At 43.8% G+C, this 19,426-nt stretch overlaps 1 protein-coding gene across 1 annotated transcript in view; it reads right to left on the reverse strand.

Moving 5' to 3' along the window:
* The window catches only part of KIF5C (kinesin family member 5C), a 143,348-nt gene that overhangs the window by 40,680 nt on the left and 83,242 nt on the right, over nucleotides 1-19,426 (reverse strand). The window contains 5 exon segments of the mRNA XM_033111683.1: nucleotides 919-1,092; nucleotides 1,094-1,126; nucleotides 2,807-2,875; nucleotides 7,730-7,905; nucleotides 17,904-18,052. Of these exon segments, the coding sequence (XP_032967574.1) occupies nucleotides 919-1,092; nucleotides 1,094-1,126; nucleotides 2,807-2,875; nucleotides 7,730-7,905; nucleotides 17,904-18,052 (601 nt within the window).

Genomic DNA, 19,426 nt, shown 5'->3' on the forward strand with positions numbered 1-19,426 from the left:
CCCGGGGAGGACTGGATGTTTCCACAAAGCAGCCTGGGCACAATCCCCATAATACCAGACCACTGGGTCGTGGTGCCAAGGGCAGTTGCATAAAGCCATTCAGCTTCCCACCACCCATTTTTCCAAGTAGAAAAGGACCAAAATGGACACATCCCACCACCAGCCACGTTGCCAAATGCTCGTTGGCCCTGCTGCCACGAGCTCACTGTACAGAACCTGCAGCATCTTTCACTCAGAGAAACTGAAATTAGAAAATGTTGCAGACTAAAAGCACTGGTATAAAACAGGACAACAAACAAACCAGGACAGCTCAGTCCTGGATAGTATAAGAAGCTGTGGGAGGAAGAGAATTGCATTTATAAGGGTATAAACAAGAAGAGTGAAATCCATGCCTCCATGTCATGCACTCTTGCTTGCTAATATAACATTTTGAGATTTATTTATTGGTAGTGTAACAAATGCACAGATCCATGCAAAATGTTTTACGTAAATTGTCACTAATTCTCACACATTATTATCTCCATTTTTACAGATAAGGGAACAAATACTCAAGTAATTTAAATGTTATGACTAAGGCCTAATACTTGGAAAGTAAAAAATTTAACGAGGATTTTTCTGGCTCCAAAGTCTGCACTCTTTTGACAATTCCACAAGGCATCCCTACTAATATTATATATCCCCTGGATATAAAATAGTTGTGCTATGCCATTCCAGGATGAGTGGACAAAAGTCACTTACACAAAACGTTTCAATTATGGCAGCATTTCAGAGAACGCATCTAAGTCTAACACTGAAAAAACCATTCAGTCAACTGCCTTCCTATATACCGTAGAATCTGTCAACAAACATCAATATAAGTACAGGAATGGTAGCAGAGGAGAAACAAATGTTCCCACCCCTAGAAACAAATGCTCCAACCGTTTTCTGGGCCAGTTCATCTGTCAACTGCTCATTGGCCCTGGTTTTATCCTCCACTTCCTGTGACTTCTGGTCATAATTGACAGCCAGTTCCTCCAGGGCCTGGAGAACTTCTTTCACTTCATCTTTGGCTGCTTCATTTTCAATTTGGAGACGTGTCAGCTCCTCTTGGATTCTTCTCATAGTCTCTTCTTGTAGAAGCTAAAAGCTAGGGAAATGAGATGGCATGGAACTGTGAATCTAATGTTCAAATGTTTATGTGCTATACTCTATTCAAAGTAATTAAATAAAATAGAGAAAAGAAAACAAGTTGGAAAAGCTCAGGATGACTAGAAATCCTACTGTATATCAGATGCTAAGTTTAAGAAAAAAACAACAAAAACAGCATGTTATCTGAAAAATCTGTTTCTTCTTTTTTTTCTTTTTTTTTTCTTCTTTTTTAGTTTAAAGCTGCATAGGCTTAACTCAGACAACTGATTACATATCAAAATACCACACTTTGTAGCTGGTTGGCTATTTCCACATGTTTAATAAAGTGTGGGAGGACTCATTTCCGAGGACAATAATACTTACATAGTTTTTTAATATTATCATTATTTCATATTGTAAACTGGTCAATTTCAGGCTAAAAGGGCAGTCATCGATTTTCTTCATATTCATCATGGATGAATGGAAAGATATACCATACACACTAATACAGGTTACAAGTGAATGATTGGGTTTGTAGATGCTTCATTATTTTCGTGCCTATTCTATTTTTCTGTAATGAACAGATACTGCCTTGATACTGGAGAAAAAGAAAAATATTAAGAATTTTAACTGGAACAAAAGGGAAAGTTTATCACAGGCAATTGTACCAAGCTGGAATGCAAAGGAAATAGAATAGGAGAGGAGGGCAGGAAACACAAAGCAAATGGAAGACTCAGCTATAGTGAAAGGAAAACTGATTCAATATGGTTCATCTGCTTGCTAAGGCATACATGATCTCCCTGCCAATGGAGGTATTTGGGCAAGGGGCAAAATCGATGCCCTGGTGAGGACGAAGGGGAACCGAGAGGAAAAGGAAGGAAATGTTATAGAGAGAGTTAAGTCTCTGGGAGGGCTAGGACTGGGGACATGAACCCAAGCTATAACTGTATCACATGATCCAACTCATAGTATTTTAGCAACCAAGCAGACAGCACCCTAACGCACAGAAGAGGAAAAAAATACTTAGATGGTCATCAGGAAGAGAATACGAATCATTATGTTTGATAGATTAGCTGTCTATCCTTCGCTTAGGTTCCTGTTTATTAAAATACTTGGCAACATACAATGCAATAAAGACATTTACTTGGGAACTGCATGTCATCAGGGAGACTGAAAACAATTTGTCTCCTTTCTACTATATCACATGTATACTAACATAATATTTGGGACCCTTTCTTCTTTGCTTTCCCTTCCTTTACCTTCTACTTTTTTGTTTGTTTGTTTGCTTTTTCCTACAAGATAGCACAAGACGTGATCCAATTCCTAGCATTTTGCAATTCATGCAAAGCTAAAAAGAGGTTAAATGGCAGGAAACAGGAGTGCCAGGCAGAGGGTATAAAGAAATAGAACCATTCTTGCCCAATTCCCAAGCTCCTCCATCTCCGTTCTTCAAAGACTAAGTGTAGCAACCAGCTACTCGCTCTCCAACCCCCAGAGCTCTGCAAAGTCAGACACTTATCTTCTAAATTCAGGCAAAATCAGCTTTTAATCGGCATGAAAGGGAACCTACCAAGAAATTTCTACATGATTCAGTGGATTTGAAAAAATTCTTTGCAAACTAAATCTCTGAAACAAACATCATAAACAAAGAGCAATAAAAGAACTTTGTACAAAAAAAATTCTTTATTGCGAACTTTACCTCATCCTGATCCAACATCTGTTGTTTCAGCTTTTCAGCCAGCTGGCTCTGCTGGTTAATTTCATCATCCTGGAATGAAACATCATGTTTAATTCTTTTTGGTTAAGTTATGTCATTATTGATATCCTGGTTTCCAGACGATAGTCAGATACCAGGATGCCAGCTGTGAGCTCCCTGGCAAGATGAAGGGATGGTGTGACGCTTCCTCACAGAGGGATTGGTTCTGGGACCTCGATTTGGTTAAAATACCTCTTCACCCATCTTTGTCAGCACATGCAACATCGGGGTATTCTGGAAAATATAATGTCCTACACTTTCATCTCATTCCCGCTATTCCAGAAATCAGAGGTGGAAGGTTTGGGAACTAAAGGGACTTTGGAGGTCTCTCTCCCAATTCAAAGATGTTAACAGTGAATTCTTAGCTCAGAAAATAAGGCAGTGAATTTCTAACCATCCGCACTGTAATATATTCATGTCCCAAATCTTGTCAAACACATCAGTGACCAGGAATGCTGACACGTGATATGTAGGAGAGACCAGTATTTCTACTTCAGACCTCTTACTTAGAGAGATTGAAAACATTTACTAGGAAATTAATCTCTCTCGATTAGACTTCCCTCCTGATTAGAAGGTAATTTTCTTACGAGTTTGGAAAAAAACCTCAAGGAAGCTGGGATGCAAAAATGTTAACGCTCACTTTCTGGCCTCTCACTGAAGTGGGAGGAAAAATCTTGGCAACAGGCAAATTCGTTCTCTTCACTCTCATTTTCTGCCACTAGGTGTTGCTGCCACAAAGCCACAGCCACCTGACCCTCACTTTCCATGCACACGACTCTGCACCTCTTGACACACCGTCGCCCCAAGTCAGGCAAAGCAGCAGGCAGATTATGCCCAACAACCACGAGCTCAGCTTTGTGACAAAGATTTTCATGAGTTCAAATGCACATGTGATGCACAGCCTGTGGAAAACGACAACTTGGCTTCACATGTACCTCTCCCTTAGGAACAAGAGAAAATCCTATTTGATGACACTTCTAGGGTCTAAACCCCAAGCAGAGTCAGAACCCCAAGCAGTTCGGTTCAGTTTTATTGGGTCTTTCTTTGTGCCAGGTGCTTCCCAGGTATTTCATCAGCAGCCTATAGAAAAGAAAATAAATTTCCTGCACTGTGTTTTCTACCTTTTCCAGAGATGAAGTGAGGGGGTAATTCAAGGGCCTGGTTACCAAGCCTTATTAGCAAAACCTCAGTTTTCCACAGGATTCTCTCCAGCCTGTCTGGTCGTGTCTATGCATACATTTAAATCAGATTAACTCTGTATCACAACTAATGCTTTCCATGGAGCAAGAAAATTCTAAAATCAATATTACAGGATCTGTATCTCCTTTTCCTTTGTGTAGTACATCTTTTGCCTTAATTCTCTCCTCAAGAAGATCTTATTTCTACTCAACTTTTTACACCGATGTTTCTTTAATGGTTCTACAAAATACTGATGACTTGCTTTCCTCCCCAAATCAGATTTCTGACAGGAAAATTAGGGAAATTACACTGGAGTGAAACTTCCTAAAATGGTACTTCCATACTAGGAGACTATGTTGTAGAGTTTGTTTTCTCTTCTACTTTGTAAACTCAGAATGTCAGGTACCAGGAACTATTTCGTGTTTATGTGCCTCAGCCTATAAATATTAAACAACTTAACATAAAAGACTCAAGGAGTTTAACATCAGGAGTTGCCATCTCTTCCCCCGGGGACATACAAGCAACTGCTACAAGTGATATAAATCACATGAGAAGAAAAACAGTGCAGCAAGCGTTTTGTTCTTATAATGTGTTCACTTCAAAGCCGGAAACCCAGGCTTCTTCCATGACACGTGAACAGGTGGGATGACTCAGTGCTTTTGGGGGTATAGTGGGAACCACGGGCCCCCAGCCCCATCTGGGATGGATGAAGAACAGGGATTATGTTATAAGGACGTGAATCACTGTTCCAGAGACATTTCCAGAACTACACTAACTCTTTATTAAGGCAACTGCCCTAAGAAAGGAGCATAGTCCACTGCGATTTTTAAAATTTTTTCAAAACTTTCAGAACAAGATGTGCTGTGCAGTCTACACCTGTCATTCAAGCGCATCCCATGGGACACGTTTACACACCTTACTCTGACACTATGAAGGTCTAGTTCGTGCACAGCAGATTTAAAGCGTTTTCCAAAAAATAGTCATGTCCTTGAATTTCTATACGTGAAATAGGTGAGTTGCCAACAGGTCCCTGGTCATCTTTAATTGTAAATGTGTTTTGTTGTCATGGTAATCAATGAACTAAGGTTCAACTTATGTTTCAATTTACACTTAATTCTTCTCACACATCTCCAGTAGTGCGGGAGTATTGGAGAGGTGATGGGGAGTAAGAGGGATCCTGTGAACACCAGTGGGCTCATCTCATAACTGCTTTCAGCCCATCTCGGAACCACCACCCCTCTGAGGCCACATATAATGTGACTTCTCCCTCCAGCAAACACAAAGGGAGAAGATAGAATGTTTATGGAGCATCTGCTCTGTACTAGAAACTTTTACTCGCCATCACAACCTTTTGAGGTAAGTACAGATATAAGTAAGCCCCACTTTGCAGATGAGAAAAACATCTTCAGCAGGGTAGGTTGTGAGTTCGGGTCTCAGCATGATTATGTTACATGTCTAACTTCAAAGGGCGTCTTTTCCCATCCTGCAGCACTGCCTTGGGAGAGCAGCTGTCCTTACACACGTGGAGGGACGGGGGGAGGGGCAGCGGGAGGGGACCGTGTGGCCTTTCTCCCACCACATTCTACCCAGATTCATTAGGGCTGATAAATTCCTCATTTAAAGGGCTAAGGCCAAAATGGGATGAGCACTGGACTGGAGTCAGAGGCTGTGTAACCCCATTGCAGTTCTGCTACCTACGGGCTGTGTCAACTTCGGTAAGTCATGTCAACACCCTGGGCTGGCATCTCCTCTAGACCTAAACACTTTCAGCTCTACCGCTCAATAACCTATAAAGGTACCACGTCCCAATGCACGTAGGATCAAAAGTATCCCACCACCTACATCATCAGAAGCATGAAATGCCTTCCAGAACCTTTAAGATGAGGACAAATAAGAATGACAGCCAATAAGGCAGACCATAGGGAGAGTTTCCTGAGGTCAAACCACTAGCTTTGGCGCCCTCTCAGTCTATGGCTTTGGGCTCAGTTCTCTTCCAGATCTCTCCGCAGCACCCTATGATGGACCACAAGCAAGAACCTTAAAATGTGTGCTTTACAGGGTTTTCAAGGCATATGCTAAAGGAAGACGAAGTGACAGACAATGTCCCAGGTTGGTCACCAGGCGGCAGAGGTTCGAGGGTCAACTACGCCAGCTACCAACTGAACACCCCCAAGCCATGGCATTTGCATCCCTCTAAGCTCGGTCCCCATTCCTTTCTTTTGGAAGCTGGATTCAGAACTCTCCATCAATGAAAGTGCCTCATGCTGCCAAGGTAAATGACCCCAAGCCCAACCATGGCAGGTGTCTATTCATAGAGAACAAGGTACAGCATCAGGCTGTCACCCTCACCCAGGATTCTTTGGGAATTACTAAAATGAACCCATTAATTCTAAATGAGGGGAAAAAAACGCAGTATGTTTAAATTATATATTTCTTTGGAGAAATCAAGAAATTGCCTATATGGGTACCTTATCACTGATCTCCTTTTTCTTACTTTGTTTGAGGTTTTGTGTAAAATACCTGGGCAGAAATAGAAAGGTAACAGCACCTCAAGTGTCTAAAGGGCAATTAACCCAACTCTCGTTGGTGTGAAGAGCTTATTAAATATGTCACTGGAAGGGTAGGAGGACCCCAGTTTGCATTGCTCTGGGTATAACGCGAACTCCCAGAGTCACAAACACAAAGCAGAACTAGCTTCCTTCAGGCAGCCAGGCACATTTCTCTTGTAAAGGTGACACCAGACTCTGAGCTTTACTCCAAAGAGAGAGGCCTGTAAGATGAATGGCAACGTTAACATAACAAAGCTGTTTCATCCTAGCCAGAGGTGTCCCCAAGCACTCTGAGCTCAACCACGGTAGAAAAGATTAAATGAGACTAAAAACATCAGCAACCTTGGTGAAATCAACTGAAAGGATTTAGAATATTCCAAGGACAGCTCGCCAAGATCACTGGGAAAAAATCAATTTAATTTTCTGCACCTCTGAGATCCCCATCCCGACCTCCACTGGGGATGAAGGATACATACACGATGTTCTCCAACATCTCTTTTCCTCTATTACAACTTGTGCCTTGACAAGACGATTTGAGTCCCAAAAGTTTGCCATAAAACTGGACATCCCTTATCAGCATGCTCAAACTACTTCATTCAAGAGTATGCCTGAAACCGCTTTACAATGAGGTAGAAGCAGTCGGACCACATGTCATCGGCTCCTCATCCCAAGGTCTTACAACTTCATGATTAAAGCACACACTTGAGTCTTGGGAGCCGCCACCCTTGTCCCTATATCTGGGACTATTGTAGTTTCATAGAGGTGAGCAATAGGCCCAGAGAACAAAAGAAGAGAGAATTAAACAAAGATCACGCACACTCACACCCCCAACCCCCACTCTCACGCAGTGTTTAGCCCCAGACTAATTTCTAGAACTGAAGGCTATCTGTCTATTCAGGCTAACACTCCACTCATCCAATCATATTTCCATGCAAGTTTCCATTCCACACGCGTCAAGTTCCCTGAGTCTGCCCAATCACGGGCCAGAAGGAAAAACATCAGGAAGAGAGACATAAACATCAGTCTGCAGCCCTGCATCAGCAATGTGGGGCTTGGAGCAGCTTCTGGACAACCGGTCTGGGACCTGCCACCCACAGTCTTTGGACCAGAGTGGGGACTACGATCTCTGGCTACAGACCTTATCGTCCAGCTGTCTGTAGAGACTGGAGATCTCCTCGTCGTACTTTTCCTTCTCTTCCACAGAGATGCCGGAGACGACAGGAACAATATTGTCGATGATCGGCGTGTTATCACAGGGCTCCAGGGTCTTCTGGTCCTTAGCGCTGATCTGTTCATCCTCGGGCACAGCTTCTCCTGCAAAACACAGCCGAGAAGAGCTCAGCATTCAACCCTCCAGGAAGAGGAGCAAAAAGTCGCTCCCATGAAAAACACGCAAAGGATACAATAAAGAGCTGCTGCAGAGTTACAGTTTGTATTCTTTCTATTCAACAAGAAAGGTCTTAGTTAATTGACCAAAACTGGTTCTATCAACTACACAAGCTCATAACTTGCAGCAAGACACCCAATTTTTCTCATACTACTTCCTTTTGAGGAATATGCTGGGGCTTTACTAGAATTGTATTCTCTCTGGTGACCGATTCAAAGGGAAACAGACCTCTGAGACATCCTAATTACCAATCAATTGGTTCCCGTTTCATTAATAGAAACAGCCACATCAAGGAACAAATTCACCATTGTTTACTAGAACACTGTAGGATCCAGATCCTCTCAATCGGAAACAGAAGCCAGGGTAGCCATGGACCCCAGAACTCCGACACTGCACTAACACACATTCCGCTACCACTCTCTCCTGCAGGAAGTCAGACTTAATTGGCGCTACTGTAGATTTCAAATAGAATAATTTCCTGTGATGTTAGGTTGTCCCAGGAAAGAAAAAGCAGCCAATCTAGAATATCATGCAGAGACCCTGCATACCACTTCTCAGTTTGCAGAGTAGTGTTGGGCTTTCAAAAGAAGCATTACCAAATTTGATCATGCAAACTCAGGAAAAAGGTGAGGCCAGTGGCTCCCTCCAACAAAAAAAGTCACCTTGCAAAGACAGACTGCATAAAAAGAATCTGTGAAAACCATGTGGCCCGACTGAGTCTCTCAAATATTTTCTTGGAAAGCAAACCAACACTAAACATACTTTCCCATCACAATGTTTACCATCAACTTCACACTGTTTGCTACAATCAGTGAGTGTCTACAATGTTCCAAGCCTCACTCCACTTCTCAGCCCATAAAATGCATTTGTGGAATTTCCCCAGGAAAACTGCTCTGAGCCAGAGGGAAGTTCTCAAAAACAAAAACAAAAGAACACTACAGAACTGAGATCCATGGCTTCATTAACAACAGTATATATCATGCCTCAAGGAACCACCTGAACACTGTATACATTTATCTTAATATAATCAAAACACTGTGATGGGTTAGTTTTGCTGCTTAAGATTCCGTTATCAAACTTGATAATCACAAAACGATACAGAAGGCCTCCATGTCAAATAAAAGTAACACCCAATGACTTCACTTTTGCAACACAGTTTCATTTCAAGCAGAAACTTGAAACAAAACCTAGAATAGACTATTACTTTGCTGAATATAAAAGAGAGCCAATGTTTCTTTCTTCTAAAGCTCAGCTAGACTGTACTGTACCCAAACTTTTTCTAAAATTATTGACCTGAAACAAAACCAGAATATCAGAGTAGCCTTTGAACTGAACCTGAACCAAATCAATATTTCATTCATTTCATTCAGTTCCAATTCCTCGTTTAAAACATCCAGCAACAACCTTGGTGTGCAGACTAGATTTCATCCGATTAAAGTATCTATATTCTCTACAGCCTACTAAATCCCCTGGCCATAAAAGCAGTAGTACCGTGTTCTGTTTCCTAAGGGGTGTGTGTGTGTGTGTGTGTGTGTGTGTGTGTGTGTGTGTATACCCGTATACTCTATATATAAAATATGGTGCCAAAAAAAAATGTATACACATTTTAAGAAAGGAAAACTATTAAAATTGTAATACTCAATACATACCAATAACAAAAGATGAATACAAGTCACATTTGACTTCTGCAATTACAAGAGGTGCTCGAAGTGGTTACCATCAGCGTCCAGACACTTCTGATTATGGCGAACTACTGCTTGAGCAACGTTGACAAAAATTTCTGCTGGTATACATTTTTTTGGCACCCCTGGTGTGTGTGTGTGTGTTATATGTATGTGTGTATATATCTTTTTTTAACCATAGAGTACACACTGAAACTTGAAATTCCTCTTTCATCCCTACCTCCCAATTCTGTTCCTTCTCCAGACAAATTCACCACTAACACTTTGGCAAATGTCCTTCCCCTACTTGGATCATGACTGTATTTCTAATTTTTCAGTTCTAGCTTCTGAAATTTGTGAACAGGGCAATCCAGTGCGGTCTGAATTTGATCTTCCAGCTTCAGCACGATGAAGGCGAACTTCTTCACTGTCCTGGGTCACCAATGAAGAACATGGTCATCTTCAACGTCCATATGTCAACTCACCCCAAGTCCACAGGTAAAATACAGAAACATCTGGAAGAGACGTATCTCTGAGTTCTTTGGTTCCAAGTGGCCAGAGAGGCAGTGACATCATGAGGCTGGTGTGAGCTAAGGAGATGCCCAGTGCGTGTTTCAGTGACTCCAGGGGCCAGAAGCCAGCCCGGAATGAAACCCCATAACCCAGCTGCAAGTGACCTGCTTTAACCAAAGTCACAGGGCTGACTCCCTCTAAAGCTGCCCTCTTCTCCCACTGAGGAATTAGGGCATCACCAATGCCAGGGTTGTCCCAGACCAGGGAGGCTCAGCAAGCTCGCCAAAGCTGCTACGCTACGCTGAGAGTGATCAAGAGTCTGCATAAACATTGCCAGTGCTATGGTGGGACGCTAAGCCACACTGCTCCTTTTACGGATCTAATTAGCCATAAGCCCAGCCTGCTGAACCTCTTGCTTTGCTTCTTATAAAGAAGAGGAAATACTAATGACTTTAATATAGCATTGTTCTGAAGATTAATTAAAATAGGATATGTAAAAAACACAAAAGGTACTTAACCACTCCTCTCCCTGTCAAACTGTCAACTTGTTTGAGGCTTTGCAGATAAATTATTATTTTTACTCATTCTGCAATTAGTATTTCTGGGGTCTTCACAGTACCTTTGTGGTTAGGGCTCATTTCTAAAAATAAAACACAATATAGTTATGCAAGCCCCTTTCAGGTTTATTTTTATTATTATTAACACAGTATTTGAAGCCTACAGCAGACTTTCTGGTTTCTCTTGAATTTTCTGAATCAAAGCATCAACATATCCCCCACAGAGCTACATCTAAATAACGAGCTCTTCCCGGTTTATATACTAAAGGTCAGGCAGTCAGGATTGCTTTCTGCAGCAGCAGTTCAGGCCGAGAAGAACAAAGCAGCAATACGCAGGAACAAAAGCAGCAGGAATCTGTGGGAGAGCACAGCTCCTGCCCAGAGAGGAACCAAGAGCCGGTTTTCCCAAACACCGCTGCCCTTCAAAGGACAGAGAAAATGATTTCCAGAAGCGTCCCTGGTAACTACACTGTCCAGCTCACAAACACGTCTGGGGATTGTAAATTCCCAACACTATGTATGACCTGACACTAGGCTATCTGTCTCCATGGCAATCTCACCACTTTAATCGAGAATACTCCCTGCACTGCAGACCGAGTCTCCCGAGAAGGCTCCACGAGGTGATTACGGAATAACTGATTGTAACAGGGGGACAGCAGCAAACAAACCCTGGAGAAATAAGGCCCTAAAATCTGGTGATGGGACAATGGGAAAGGACCCCCCAATGAAGATTAGCATCTATCTTTATTTTTATTCTCCTTCATATTAAAAGCAACTTTCTCTTACTTTGTACCAAGGCTTTCATACCTGCTGTCTATAGGGAAAGAGCTTATAATATTGTAAAGCACCTGATTTTCTAGAATGAAAACACCCTTCCTCCTAACTAGAAACCTTTCCCTTTTTTAAACAGGCTTTCTGGCATTTCCTATTGTCAGATGTAATTACCTTTAAGGACTAAAACGATTTGTGTGTACACAGGATCATTCACTTGGAACATACCTATAAGGTTTGCAGAGCATTTTAATTATAAAATGAAAACCCCCAGAGGGCATAAATAACATTTCTACAAAAAATAGAAATCCATCAATTGCAATGGCAGCCTAATCAAAAATTCTCGTTAGGGCTATTAGTTAAAAACTCTAAAAACAGGCTTTTTGGGTTTGTTGTTTATTCCAAAAGAAAAAAATAAAACCATTAGACTGCCAGTAATTCATTAAAATTTCACACATGAAATAGCAACGAGCTAGTTATCCTTTTCATAAGTTGAGTCCCTACAGCCTCTGGAGGACACAGAAAGGTAATTGCATTCTCCCTGCAACTCCAGGTCAGAGATTTGCTGGTCACTCACAGCTTCCGCCAGAAACCACAGCAGATCTGGCAAAGGAGGTGCTTTCTTTTAATACCAATTAAACAGGCCCAGTGGCAGACTAATGGTAGGTAATTTCTATATCAAAGAAACTGAAAGGAAATTTTTAAGTTGCCAGATGGATAAGAGCAGCTGGCTACAAGATGTCCTTATATAAATGTGAGGTTAAAAAAAATAATAATTCCTTTATGGGATTATTTTGCACGCAAATAGCATCTTTCACCCTAGTTCCTAAAAATATTGTAAGCAGCTGAAGACATTCTCTAATGCCTCCTAGAGTAATTTTTTAATAAACTGGGCACAGCTCTGCACCCTCTCTGCGTTCCTGATCTCTTAAATAGGACACACCACTCTCCGAGCAGTCAGGATTTCTATTAGCGTTCGGCTGTGTGCGCAAAAGAAGGAAGAAGGAAGAAGGCCTCACAACTAAGATGGCTCAAGTGAAATGCTAACTCTTGAGCTTCCACTGTAGTAATCATGAATCTGAGAGGGGGGCCAGCATCGTCTACATATTTAATGCTTTTAAAAAGAGCAAACTGTGTTCCAACCACAGAGGCTGAGCAGTTTCACAAAGCTCCGATCAGACTCGAGGTTACAGATTTAACTAGTTGGGGAACCACGCCTGCTGGCCTGGCAGGTTTTAAATCTGGAGAACAAATCTGCTTTACACATTGCCGATTTTTCCATGCCTCCTCAGCTGTCATGAAATAATTTTTTTGCATGACTTCAGTCGATGAAGTAAATCTCCATCCACTGTTACTTAGTATTACAGTCAATCATTCAAGAGATGCTGTGGCTATGCCCTATTGTTGGGTTACCCTATGCTCCTGACACCTGGATTTTCAGGGCCTCCTTTTCTGACCTTAAACCCCTAAGTTACCATTTTTCAGAGAGCAAAATTCAAAGATGTGTCAGAGAAGAGGGCCTGTGTAAAGGCTGACCTGGCAGCGACAGGGAACTATGGACCCACCCCCACCCCACGCATACCCTGGTCTTCCAAACCGCCCCCACCCCGCCCCCGCCCCCAACCTCAAGAGTCTTCTTGATGGATTGGGGGGAAAGGGGCGGCGGTGAACTGGGCGCTGTAATAGTCACTTTAAATCCAACTACCTAAATCTATCCCCATCTATAGGAATGTTCGAGTCCTTTCAATACGTATGATCAAGAAGCAACGGAGCTGGAAAACAATCTTATTTCTGACAATTGCCCACTCCATCTATCTGTCCTGAAGCCGGGAAGCTAAACAAATTTCCACGAGGCTAAAGTTGCCTACAGAGCCTCCAGATTCGAGGAAAGACTGTCACGCGACTGTAGCCCACAAGATGTCACTAGCAGATTGCAGTGGACAATCTGGGTTGTTTTTCAGCCACTTAACACCCATTCTCATAATAGCAGCAGGCAGTCTTGGTCCGATGACACAACAGTGTCCTGTCCATCCCTGGCTGAGCACAGCACCAAGCGCAGTTTCTCCCTTCTCTCCTGGGCCTCTCGGTCCCAAACATAAAATGCAAGCACAGGAGAAACATTCAGAGGGGACGCCCTCCGGGTGTGGCCCCTGAGGAGCCCTGTCGATTTGCTCCTGCTGCTGGTGTCTCGGGAGCAGCCCCAGCACTGCTGGCTAGGACAAGGATCTCAGCTGCTCTTTTGGTTCTGTGAGCTACTCATAGCTTTCAAACGCTTTCTCTTTCTGTGTAAGCCAGGCAGGGTCAATCCCTGTCACTGGTCACCCAAGGACCCAGTGGGGAATGGGACTGGGAGACTGGGGGGCTCTCCTCAGTCCTTCTTTATAAAAACAAGCTGTGGCGTCGCCTTCAGTCACCAGGCACACGCCCTGAGCCAGCCCGCTTGCTTAAGGGCAACGGCAGAAATCACTTAAGGCTTGGTGTAGCATATACACAATGAGTCCCGGGCCACATTCTGAGAATCACTGTTCTACTCTGCCCGGAGGAGAAAGCTGTCAGGCTTAGATGCTGAAGTCGCCCATTACGCCACAAGGGGCTGAAACCTGGAATGGGTGTGGGCAGCGGCCTACACACACGGACCGACCGGGATAGTGCTGCACAACTTTTAAAGGACGTGGGGAGGAAATGCTCTCTCCATCACTGTTAATGTATCAGACATGCATCCTTCCCTTATTTACATCATCCGCCTGGACCCGATTTGCCACTGAGACATCATATTATTTTACCTTCCCTACTCCTTTATATTCCTCCCTCATTCTATAAAACCAGCAAATAGGAAAAAGCACAAGCATGCACACCCACGCACACTTTTCCTCTGCTCCACTCCTTTCCTTCTCACTTTCCTACAGCTGGAGGACAGCAGGGCAGCCAGGCTTCTAAATTATACGTACACCATGCAAGGGAAGAAATCTCTTCCCCAGGGGAGAATGTGTACTATTGACAGCGCTCCTTACACTTGTTCAGGCTGCAGTGTGGAAATAGCAAACCCGAGGGATCACTGAGGTGAACTAAGTGGCTTCCTCCTACAAGTATAGAACCAATGTGTGTGTCAAATTTCAAAGGAAAGTTGGAAATATCCTGCCACTTGGATTTTAGTGGAGAGCACTTGACCTTTCCAAATCCCAGCTCTCTAGCTGACACAAACCAGCCATGCCTTCACGACCACAAGGAATTATGGGACACCACTGAAGGGCTTTCAGCCCCTTCTTTTCTGCTGCGGTACTTCTCACACTCAGGTAACTGACCTAAACACAAACCTCCAGGGCTATGTGTGCGCTGCACAGACAACGGAAGGAGAATAAACTTAGGAGTGAAGCCCCCGAGGTTCAGACACCAGCTCTACCAGAAACTAAGTCACGTTGGGCGAGACTTCTACCCCTTCAAAACCACAAGGGCTGGGAGGATTAAACACTCAGCCTAGGAACGTAACAAAAAGCCTGGGATTTTTGTTGCATGTGATGTGCCGTTAATTCCTGAGATAGACGTCCACTCATAGCTCATCCAGGGACTACTCCTCCATGTCTCTATCTGTCTGAAATGCACATTACTAGAGTCGGTTCTCTCTATGGGAGCACTTCTGCTTCCAGAAAAATCACCTTTCAAATGCAAATGTTAACTTGGGAGGAAAGGAGAGCTCTGCAGACCTCCCTCTGCCATCACGGTCACTCGGCGATTACATGGTAACAGGCGGGGGGTGGGTGTCTCTCAAGACTGTCTCTTCTCTTCTCCCTTAGCCTCTCGCGATAGTTTGTAGGGGAGCACACCCCCACCTGTGTCTCCAATTACTTCCTCAAGACGGATGACACTCAAAGTTCTCCTTCTCATTCAGGTAGCTCTTCCCAGGTCCAGGCCCTCAGACCTAACTTCTCATCTGGCACTTTCACCTGGATGTGCCCTGGGCACCTCACACGCCCCTCCTAACCTCCCTAGTCTGGGCCTTCTCCGGGGCTTCCTGTCTGCGCACAGTTCTGCCTGCCCCCCCACTCACACCCCCCCCCCCACAGCCAGCTCCTCACCAAGCCGTGCTGACTTCACCCCTACATATCTCTCCGGTGCATCCATCTCTCTCTCTTTCCAATGTCTTATCCCAAATGACCACCCTACTTTCTGGCCCTCCTCCCACCCTCTCCAGTCCATTCTCCAACACAACTGACGGATCTTCAAAAGTGCAAATCTCATCATAGGGTCTGCAGTTTAATATCCCTGAGTGGCTTTTCATTGTTTCCATATAATGACAAAAATCCTAAACAAGGACGGCGCAGCCCTGCATGGGTTAGGCCTGCCTACCCATCTCAGGCCAGGGGTCCCCCTGCCCAGCTCTCCACACTGGCCTTCTTACCCGGGCTCAGAGACGCTGTAAATGTGGCTGCCTCCACCTGCACTCTGACCTCCACCTTGTACCTATTTCACCTGCTTACTGCGGTTTCTCTCAGATCTTATTCCCTGCGTTGCTCATTGAGGGAAGTCTTCACTGACTTGTCGGTCAAGGTCAGGGCCCCCTGCTGTAGTAACTTATGTGTTTCCTTTTGGGTATGCAGCATAGACTACCATCACACGTTTATTCTGGCTGGAGTCTACCTCCCCCATCAGACAGTAAGCCCCCTGAGGACAGAGACCATGTCCGACTTATCACCCTTTCCTCTCCAGCACTATATTAAAACACGTTAACATACATTTTTGAAAGTCCATCATGTGCCAGAACTCCTAGTAGTTTCCCCAAATGATGGAACTTAAGGGTTTATGTAGGATCTCACTCTTTAGGGCCAGGAAAACAGTACATTTCTGAGTAGATGTACAAGGTGGATGAAGTGGGACAGAAAGTTGAAATGATGCCAAGTGCGAAGTCCAAAAGCAGGGAGAGAGCGCCCATAAGAAGTGTGCGGCATGAGGTGAGTTAGGCAAACAGGGCAGCGGGCAGACGCAGAGGACGGACCTGACTGAGGGATGGAGAATTGGAGGGTCAGAGCTTGGCAAGGACAGGATAGAATAGAAAAAAATAAGGCCAGTTGCCCACTCCACAGTGTTTCGAAGGCCGGACCCCCTCCCTTTACCAAAAGGCTTTACCGAATGTTCCAGTCGCCCAGCAGAGAACTGACCCAAGAGGATCCCAGAAATAGAACAAAATTTCATACAGCCGCTCCTTGCCTTGCCAAGCATCCCTCCCCACTCTCCTACTCCTGCCAAATGGTGAGGAATCATCCACCAGCCCCAGGTGCTGAATTATTCAATTATTCTAGCAGCTTTCAAAACACATATGCAGCTAGAAAATCTCCCAAAAAGAAAAGAATCATCCTATTTAGGCTACTAGGTCATTTCTTGAACCTCTCTTGAATCCTGGTTTGCCACGTAATTGCTTTCAATTGAACAGTAGCTCAGTGACACCCCACCCTTCCTAGCACAAAGCAGTGACAAACATATAATCACGAGACGATCTGATCTGCTGCTAACTCTGCCGTTACAAAGAGGCGGGTTACCTCCCAATCCCGCATAGCAGCCCCAGGCTCCCACACTTACCCAAGACTGAGGTCTGCTGCAGCACCTTTAATAAATACTGAACGTGAGAGCAAAGGATACGAAGAACAACCTCCAACTATCCACGATCCCCCTGCACACACACCAACCCGCCTTATTTCAGTCAAAAAAAGAAAAGACTTCTAACTTCCATCACAATGCTAAAGCCACTGCAATAATCTGTCTGCACTTCGATCTGGAAATCCCCCTTCAACACGTCACCCACGCCCCACCCACCCACTGCATGGCAGCTCTCTGAGGTATTTTCTTCGAGTAGAACAAACCAAAGCGAATGTTTTGGGGGAAAAGAAAAGCTAGTCACGAAACAAGCCTTTAAGACTGCATTTTAGTACAGAGCTTCTTCAGGAGCTCCCTATTTCTGGCTCTGAAGAAGCAGAGCATGAAGACGTGTTGAGCCAAAAAAAAAAAAAAAAGCAAATATGTACCAGAGGTGATTTTTTAACCCCAAATCAATTACAAAACTCACCTAGGAAAGAATGACATGTTTTATTAAATCGAAGAAATCGGAACGACACAGTCTCAAGCACTGTCCTCTAAACCTCGAATGTGGTTTCAGAGAGCAAATTACAGTAACCGATAGAGAAGCATCTTACTGGAAACAGATTAAGGCAACCTTGCAAAAAGTCACTTGCCCACACTAAGAATGTATGTCAGCCAAGGGATGGGGTGGGGTGGGGAGCAGTGCTAGGGAATGAGAAAAACTTATCTGCTTGTTCACACACATTGTTGCCATGCAGGACCAGGCTCTGCCATCATCCCTCTTTCCCAGGTGCCCCAGGATGCCAATGGTTCTAAGAAAAAGAGGGCACACACTCATGCCCCACTCTTCCTTACCATTTCTCCATCTGTTTAGCTCCACCTCCAGATGCTGGATAACATTCTTCAAAGTCTTGTTTTTCTCTTTCTCTTTTTCATATTTCTTCTTCCATTCTTCTGCTGTCAGCTCCAGGTTCACAGAGACTGTATTCTTGATGGTCTTAGCCCTGGGGTTAAAAACATAAGGGAAGGATTGTGAGCATAATGATTAGCTTTAGACTAAATGCCTTTCACATCAACAGAAGGCCTGGGGGAGCGGGAAGGACCCTGTGCCTTTACCTACCACCCTGCTGGCATTCTTTATGGCCCTGCTACTGTAAAGCTCCAAACGCACCTTTTCCTTTTCTCCTTTACCTCCTGCCAGTCTCTAACTCCAATGCGCTTTCATTCCAATTGTCTCTCAGCGTCACCTCTTTATTCCCTACCATCATCTTAGTCTATGTTCTCAGCCTTGACTTATGGTTTTAGCCTTTTTCAAACATTCAATATTCTTCTTTAAGCATCGTCATACTATTGCCAGTTCCTGTTCCTAAGTCGAGTTTCCTCTGAATTCAATTAACATTTATGAAACACGGGATATATACCAAGACAAATGAGACAAGGTCTCTGGCCTCTCAGAGCTTGCAGTTTGTCCTACCAATAATACACAGACTGAAATAATACAATGAATTCTTTCTCTTGCTCACAATCGGTACTTAGAATCTGCCCTGATGTGTGGAACACATGTCTACACGTGCCTGCCAGGCCAGGCGCGTCACTTAACCGAGTCAGGCTGCCAGGTGAAACAGTGGCTCCCTCCTGAGCACATGCCCAATCCCAGCCAATTTTCACCGCAGAAGAATGGAGAGCCACGGTTCTCAGGTCATCCATTTTTTCAAGAAAACTCAGAAACTGAGATTTTTATTTATAGCTCCCAGGTGTAAAACAATTTTTCAAAATGAACATGTGATACAAACAAACATGTCTAATGGCCAACAATTTGCCATCTCTACTACAGAGATGGCGTGACCTCCTAGGGTGCATGGCCACAGAGGGGTGGGGGCTGATGCCACAGTGGATGAGTGGACAGTAACGCAAGGGAGACCGGTGAGAGCAAAGGCAGTGCCAGCTCCAGCTGATACTGAAAATAAGACATGACTCACCTAGTTAGGCACAGAAATGAACACATAAGCAGACTTGTCTAATTAAAAAGTCAATTGACCATGGCAGACTTCCACTTGTTACTTACTTTTTTAAGAAGGTAAAAATCTTCATTTAAAAATATGTGATATTCTGCTTTATTTGCTATTGACTTTTTCATGTGGCACTCCCACCAGTTCTTGTATTGTATTTGTCAGCACTATACAGTGCATGATTCAGGTTAATTACTGTTACCACCAAATGACATTTTGGACAGTCTCTAAATCCAATGGATTTCTAGTGCAATTAAAGAAACTCAGCAGTCCTTCCCAGGGTTATCGATGTCATTCTAAAAAATTAATTCCTAAAGCAGACAACTAAACGACCCAACTGTCAAAAGAGGACTTAAGTGATTTCAATGT

This window comes from Rhinolophus ferrumequinum, chromosome 8, assembly GCF_004115265.2.
Source record: "Rhinolophus ferrumequinum isolate MPI-CBG mRhiFer1 chromosome 8, mRhiFer1_v1.p, whole genome shotgun sequence".
Classification (NCBI taxonomy): domain Eukaryota; kingdom Metazoa; phylum Chordata; class Mammalia; order Chiroptera; family Rhinolophidae; genus Rhinolophus; species Rhinolophus ferrumequinum.